The following is a 7,725-nucleotide window of genomic DNA, read 5'->3' on the forward strand; positions in this document are numbered from 1 at the left end:
TTCCTGCTTGGTATAGAAGATAAGATCCCCAAAATACTGTCACTGGCAAACAAGGGGACTCTCCTGGTCAAAAGTAAATATGGCCATTGGTACCTGTACCCTGTGTTGGTGTAAAATCGTCGCCAGCACGTAGAACAGTTGGATGCATCTGGTTTCAAACTGACTTCAGTTTCTAACCAAGTTCTGGTAGGCAAAAATCTGGCACAAAAAGAGAGTAGTTACCTTGCCCTGAAAACCTTGAGTGTTCAACCTCGGGAACCCTCTTGGATACCAAATGTTACTAGAAAGAAAACATATCATTACGGAACAGCCTTGTGGGAAAGAGCTCTCCAGATGAACCGTTGGTTGTTGCTGGATACCTTCTGAACCTCTCACAAGTTTTAACCCAGGAGGGTACCCACATTGAGAGGTCAAAAATACCAGGTGTAACCTATTGCTGTTCCAAGTACACCTGTCACTTTCCCTTTTGGGGGAATTCCAGGATATCCAGGAATGCAAATCTGTTTCCAGCAGTCCGTTAAATCTAGGAAGTGCCAGGAGTAGTGCCAACAGAAGCTTTTCACTGGGGTGAGAGCTGCAGACTGCAAGCCAAGGCAGGCCCAAGGGGCTGTACAGCCACAGGAAAGGGTGTACTTGACTTTGTCAGCCCAAGGTCTGTGTATTCCATTCCAGGAAGTGGAAACAGAGCAATACTTCACCCTTTTTCTGCCAGCCTTGAAAGAACGAGGATACGATGGATTCTTTTCTCCAAAGTCGCGTGCCAAAATCATGTCTGAGCAGGAGAAAAAGCACGTGGATGGCTGTGCAATATTCTTCAAAACTGAAAAGTAAGAAGCAGCTTTTTTTAAAAATAGGTTAAAACCAGCTTGATTTAGGCCTGTCAGCTTTCCTTTCTTGGGTAACATGGTAACCAATGAACTGAGCTATAAAGCAAAAGTTAAAGTTCACTACAAAGAATGATCCTCCCTTCCCTTTTGCTGCTCAGTTTGTGACAGAGTCCTTTGGTTCCTTTCACCCTGGGCACAAATAAGTCTCTTCAGAACCATGGAAGTTGCAGGAGAGCAAGTAGGAAAAAAAGCTTAGGTGCTTCATGTGCACATTTTTGGGCAGATCTAACAAATACCTCGCCCTCCACAAACTTTTCCCTTGTTTGACCCAAGTTTCACCCCTGTTAAGATTTACCTTTCAAGATCTGTAAGCTCTGCTTTGGGTATTAAATCTTCAGGGCTTAAAAGAGCTATTACTGCCAAATGATCCCAATATTCTCTGCTTTTAGGCATCTAAAGCTTGCATTGTGAATACCTGATTCAAAAAGTTCTGCTAGACTGAAAGCATTAAACTCTTGGGAAGAGAGGAGAGGTGCTTCTTACACTTCTCATTTGTGTAAACTGCTCATGGGTGGCACCACACTGAGTATCCCTCAAAACAGTTTTCAGGAATTAGAATGGTCATTTTGCAGAACTTTAGCTCCCTCTCAGAGTTTTCATTGCTGCCAGAAACAAAATCAACACCTTTCAGATCATGTATAAAAAACAACTCCACTGGTTTTGAATAGAGGAGGTCTATGAAAACAAACAACTGATGTTTTTCAAACCTTGAAACCTTGATAGTATCGGGGATATAGACAGAACTGGTTATTCTGCTTCAGTTAAAAACCAGAAAAACAAGGACAAAACAAAAAAATCCTTTTCAGTAGAGTCACTGACTGGTTTGGGTTGGAAGGGAACTTCGAGATCATCTAGTTCCAACCTCCTGCATGGGCAGAGACACTTCCCACTAGACCAGGTTTGTCCTGAAGCAAAGAGCTTTCAGGCATCCTAAGGCTGGAAAGGACTGAAGAACCAATTTCACAAAACTAATGGTGGTAGCTAGTGGTTTGAAAGAAGCTGCCTTTTTAAAATGCATTTGCCCAAAGTAACAGGCAAGCCTTTAACCACCATCTCATCTTAATTTTTTGCCTTAGAACTCCTGAGGAACTATGATAACCTCTGAGTGTTGCTCTCAGTAGTCCTCTCAGAGTGGTACACTGAAACAAGTAACCACTTTTTAAGCTCCAGTGTATCTTTGAGATACATCTTTGAGCCCCTGAGAGTATCTCCCTTGCCAGATCAACAGCTCTGTCCTCACTGGGGGGAATACTTTTTAGAACTGTTTTTACTTCTAAAAAGAGAGAGGACAGAAGCAACGTGCCTCACCCTGTCCTGCAGGTTCTCTCCTTGGATGGGGCAGGCTGGAGGGCAGAGAGAACCCACAGCTGTTCCCACAGCTGCAGATCCCCCCTGCTCACAGCCAGTTCTCTGTGTTTGCTCAGGTTCACACTGGTGCAGAAGCACACAGTGGAGTTCAACCAAGTGGCCATGGCCAACTCTGAAGGCTCAGAAGCCATGTTGAACCGCGTGATGACCAAGGACAACATCGGAGTTGCTGTGGTGTTAGAGGTGCACAAGGAACTCTTTGGAGCAAGTGAGTATGACCCTGGGTCTCTCTTTGATGATTCAGTTCCACCTCAAGCCATGAGTTATGCTCTGGAGAATATTAGTGCCACTGGTGATGGTAACCAAGTACTTGGAGATGAGCCAGTGCTTTTCCATGGGCTAACCTGAGAAACACTAGCTGGGACAGGACATAGGTGACATGATCTGCTCTGCCAGATGCCCAGCACTCAGCTTTCTGCTTTCAAGCTTTTGTCCCTGATTATTTACTCTGTTAAATTCTTCTTGAAGAATTAAGCTTTTCCAAGGTCAGAGTGTTTACATGCAAATGCTCTTACCAATAGTTGTCAGCAATGTTCAACTTCTATTTCCAACTCTTTTCCCCCCCTCCCCCCTTGGTGGAATCCTTCCATCCTGCCCCAGTGATCAGATGACAGTGCTAATGTACTGATGGGGAAGAATGAGATTATCAAGTATCTTTCCATGCCACTTGATTGACTTACATTTTCATTAAGTTTGATCAAATGCAACAGGCAGCTTCAACTTACTGAAAACTGCCACCCTGCTCTGTCTGCCTGTCCAGATTTGTTTCCAGCCCTTCAAAGGAGAAGAAAGTCCCAACTGCAGGGCTGGAAGGAGCTGCCTGTGGCTTTCTGCCCCATCTTCCAGAGTAGTTTCTCAAATAAACAGTAAAAACAGCTACAGTGTTTGGCAGCAGCCAGGTTCATACTGCATTCATTTAAGCAGGTTGGAGTTGTTTTCCCGAGGGAACAACTTGCTGTACTGTAGCAGCTGAGAGTCAGGAAACTCCCTTGGGCCTTCAGTATTGAAAAGTGGTTCAGGTCAAGTGGTGACCGCGTTGAGCAGTAGAGAAGGAACGCAGCTGTAACAGGATCAGGTTATGCTGGTGGCTTTTACTTTCCTATATTTAAGAGATTTAGTCACCTAATATTATGGAAACACTGCTGATTGAGGAGGAGTTCAGGTCATGCCTTTTTTCCCAGCAATGAAAGTGCATCTGACCTGGAGTCCTTCACAGCTAAACCCTGAATGTGAACACGGGGGGTGACACAATCAGCCTCTCACTGATCAGAATGTCTTTTTATCAAGGTATGAAATCGCTTCATGTGGACAAGCAGCTGCTGATTGTGGCCAATGCCCACATGCACTGGGACCCTGAATACTCAGATGTGAAACTCATTCAGACTATGATGTTTGTCTCGGAACTGAAGAATATCCTTGAGAAAGCCTCCAGCAGGCCCGGGAGCCCAACAGCAGATCCTAACTCTATCCCTCTGGTGCTGTGTGCAGATCTCAACTCGTTGCCTGATTCAGGTAAGACTGGTTTTGGCTTAATTTTTATCTTACTTTTTTAGAATGTTTGAATCCTCTTCTCCTTCAAGGGTGGTGGGGCTGTTTGCACTTTCCTGGGGAGGTATGGAAGAAAGCTCTTTAGTAACAGCTGCCTTTGGAAAGCTGGCTGAAGAGAATGCACGTCCTCCAGCTGAGCAGACTCCTTGTGATCAGTTGCGTGCTCCAGAAAAGCTGGTTCATAACATCATAGTGTGGTTAAGGCTGGAAGGGACCTCAGAGATCATCAGGTTCCAACCTTCCCACTAGACCAGACTGCACAAGCCTCATCCAGCCTGGCCTTGGACACCTCTGGGGAGGGGGCAGCCACAACCTCCCTGGGCAACCTATTCCAGCGCCTTCCTACCCTCATGGTGAAGAATTTCTTCCTAATGTCTAACCTAAATCTCCCCTCTTTCAGTTTAAAACCATCACCCCTTGTCCTATCACTCCTCTCTCTGGTGAAAAGCCCCTCCCCAGCTTTCCTGGAGCCCCTTCAGGCACTGGAAGGTGCTCTAAGGTCTCCCTGGAGCCTTCTCTTCTCCAGGCTGAACAGCCCCCCTCCCTCAGCCTGTCTCCAGAGCAGATGCTATGAAGGTTGTAGGTTGCACCTACAAAGCTGTAGAAAAGAACTAAGGGATCTAAGGGATCATTAAATAAATACCTGTGGCTTGAGCAGCCTTAAGTAGGAAAGATGTGAGTTTCTGGTGCAAGATGTCTCTAAGGAGACACGTTGGCTTTAGTAATCACAATATTTGAAATGGAAAGATCAGGTACCACAGGAAGGCTGCCTCTCTGGCACCCCCTCACCTGGCTCCTCCAGTACCAGCACTCTGGGTCTGCTGTCATCCTCCAGAAACAGTGTCAGAATGGCTGGAGAGCCCCAGTTGTGTCCCAGAAGGGTGTACCTGGCTCAGACATGGACAGGTCAACAGGAGATGTCCCCTCAGGTGGAAAGCTCTTTCCTTATCTCCCAGGGTTGCTGCAGTGGTTTTTCACTCTGAGGCCAACATTCCTCTCTTCTCAGGCAACGTCCTGCATCCTTTCCTTTGCACACAGGTGTGGTGGAATACTTAAGCAATGGCATTGTGGCTGACAACCACAAGGACTTCAAGGAGCTGCGTTACAACGAGTGTCTGATGAACTTCAGCGGCAACGGCAAGAACGGGGCCTCGGAGGGAAGGATCACGCACGGCTTCCAGCTCAAGAGCGCCTACGAAAACAACCTGATGCCTTACACCAATTACACTTTTGATTTCAAAGTAAGCAGCGATTTTTCTGAAGTGGCTGATGTTGGCCTGGTCTCCCCAGGATGCTGTCTTAATGCTCTGAGTGTTGGCTGGCTGTCTTTTTGCTCCCGTAAGGGCTTCACCACCGGTTTCTCCGCTGGCCGAACACTCTGCGGTGGCCGGAAGCGAGGTCTGTTCTCACTGTTGTGTTTCTCTTTCTCCCTAGGGTGTGATTGACTACATTTTCTATTCCAACACTCACATGAACGTGCTTGGTGTCCTGGGGCCTTTGGACCCTCAGTGGCTGGTTGACAACAACATCACTGGGTGTCCACACCCTCACATCCCTTCCGACCACTTCTCACTGTTAACACAACTCGAACTCCATCCTCCGCTCCTGCCTCTTGTCAACGGGGTGCACTTGCCTAACAGGAGGTAGTGGCACCTTGTCCCTCAGAAGGCAAGGACCTGTTGTCATGGACCTGTACAGTTGTAAATCGAATTATAGAGGAGTGAAGTATGGCCAACCTTAAGCTGCTTCTCCAAGCTCCTTTTCTTACGTGTTTGATAAGAGATTTTGCACATTTTTGGTGCATATTGGTATCATTTGGCACTAGGGCTGGAACCAAAGTATTATTCCCTTTCCAGGTTTTTAATTTAATATTATTTAAAAAAAACAAAACTGGCAAACTTTTTATTTTCAGTAGAAAGCTGCACTTAGAGACAGACAAATGAGATTCAAAACTTGCTTATTAACATATTTCAAGATGATGCTTTTTTTCCAGAACGTGGCAAAATGAGCCAACTTTTTAGGAGAAAGAAAAACAAAAAAATAGAAGGGCTTGGTTTGCAGGAAGAAGATTAGAAATCCTGTTTGTTTGAACCCAAAAGAGGGACTGAACTCTGCACCCAAAAAACATTTTGCACATTAGCGGAGCACTTAATACCTGACTATAAACAATTAGTAGCATGGCCCTGCCCCTTGTCTTAACTAGTATTAGGAAACCAAAGATGAGTTAATATCTCTGAGGAAACTGCAGGTCTAAATTCTCCTGATACCATTTCATTCACACTGACACATCCAGCAAAGCTCCCAGGGCTTTGCAGGTGAGTGTTGAACGCTGCCTACAGGTTGCTTGCTCAGCAGACACCCCAGGGACCTTCTTCAGAGCTCTCAGTCCTCTCTGGATCCTGAGGGATCTAAAGGACCTTCCTTTCTGGATCCTCAGGGATCCAAAGGACCACGGTGGAGCGGAGCTGCCTCTCTGCTTGGGCAAGGCAGGGTGACTCAGTTTGAGAGCAGGATGTAGGAATGGAAGGAAATGGCACTTGGCAGAACGAGCCGCCGCAAACGCTTGGGCCCTGGGCAAGTAAAGAAGTTGCAAATCCATCCTAGGTTCCTGTTTCCCAAGATGGGAAACTTGGGATTAAATGCTTAAGCACAGGGTACAGGAAAAAGCCCCTAGAAGTGGAATCTTCCTTCTGCTTCCAAAGGGCTGGCAGAGCAGCTCTTGGCATGTTTTGTTTCATTCAGGAGCCATAAACATGCCTGGGATTATTGTTCCTGACTCTAGTTGCCAAATAACCATCCCACTTTTTAAAAAACAATCTCTCTTTTCTCTTGTCAGTCAGGGTTGAATTCTAAAGCTGCTGGTTCATTCCCAACTGTTCATTCTCTCTGGATGTGTTGGAAATCTTCTTTTTTTGTGTGTCCCTTTTTATGCTCTAGGTGGCCAGTTCCAAACCTTGTGCCTCAAGAGGCATTAAACAAAATGCAATTTTCTGAAAACTTGGTTGGCTGCTTCATGTTTAAAAAAATATGGCACAGTGATAGGAAAAGGTTGTGTCTGTGTTTTTAAGTTTTTCTTTATTCTGCTTTTTTGCTGCTATAAGATTTTTTTCTTGGATTTCTATTTTAAACTTTTCATGCACTTTACTGTTTCTAGTCTCAAAATGTGATATTTTTAATAAATGAGAACAAATTTTCCATTTTATGACTGAAATTTTTAAACAGATTGCTAAGCTATATTTATGTCTCATTCGTATGCTTAAAAAAAAGAAAAAAAAAAAAAGAAGAGTCAAATTTAAATGGTGAAATTAGTTGTAAGAACTAAGGAGCCATCTTCTGTCTTGCAAAACTGCTCAGTCAGGTTGTTCCTCTGCTCTTTGATTCAACGTTTCCTTTGTCGTTTTATACATAGGAAATTATTCGGGGGGGAGGAAGAAATACAAAAGAAATAAAAATCAATTGGATCTGGAGTAGAAACTATTCCCTGACTTTTGTTGGGGGCTGGGGAGGGGGTGGTGTGGGACAGAAAGCAAAAAGGAATCAGTTCAAGGAAACAACCACTCCCTTTTTAAAAGAAGTGCCTAAAAAAATTGAGGCGTCACCTATTGTCTACAACCAATTGGCAGGGGCACCAGGTAACAATTCCTGGCCAACAGTTGCTTCATGCAGCACCAGAAAAAAAAAACAAACCTCCAACCAACCAAAAAACCCCAAGATTGTTAAAAATAAGCCCTTTGTAAAGGTGGATTTTCCTCTAGGTGCAGGTATCCCTTTTTTAATATACCTCAGCGTCGGGCACCCGGCCGTTGCGGATCAATTGTGAAAGGGATCTGAGAGCACAGTACTGGAAAGTAGAATAGCATGAAAAACTTAATTTTGTGGACATTATCTTTCTGTCATCAGCTGCTGTATTGTTTTTGGAGGG

The 7,725-nt window shown here is 44.9% G+C and overlaps 1 protein-coding gene across 2 annotated transcripts in view; it reads left to right on the forward strand.

Moving 5' to 3' along the window:
• The window catches only part of CNOT6L (CCR4-NOT transcription complex, subunit 6-like), a 12,595-nt gene extending 6,922 nt beyond the window's left edge, over positions 1-5,673 (forward strand). Inside the window, exons 7-11 of one of the 2 annotated variants that reach the window (XM_009993472.1) lie at positions 673-827; positions 2,312-2,467; positions 3,526-3,767; positions 4,842-5,044; positions 5,238-5,673. In XM_009993472.1, coding sequence (XP_009991774.1) covers positions 673-827; positions 2,312-2,467; positions 3,526-3,767; positions 4,842-5,044; positions 5,238-5,450 — 969 coding nt within the window. In that variant the 3' untranslated portion in view covers positions 5,451-5,673. The remainder of the gene's footprint in view (positions 1-672; positions 828-2,311; positions 2,468-3,525; positions 3,768-4,841; positions 5,045-5,237) is intronic. The other variant, XM_009993473.1, reaches the window with a different exon arrangement.
• Positions 5,674-7,725: the final 2,052 nt, after the last annotated feature.

Source organism: Chaetura pelagica, unplaced genomic scaffold, assembly GCF_000747805.2.
Source record: "Chaetura pelagica isolate M959 unplaced genomic scaffold, ChaPel_1.0 scaffold403, whole genome shotgun sequence".
Taxonomy (NCBI): domain Eukaryota; kingdom Metazoa; phylum Chordata; class Aves; order Apodiformes; family Apodidae; genus Chaetura; species Chaetura pelagica.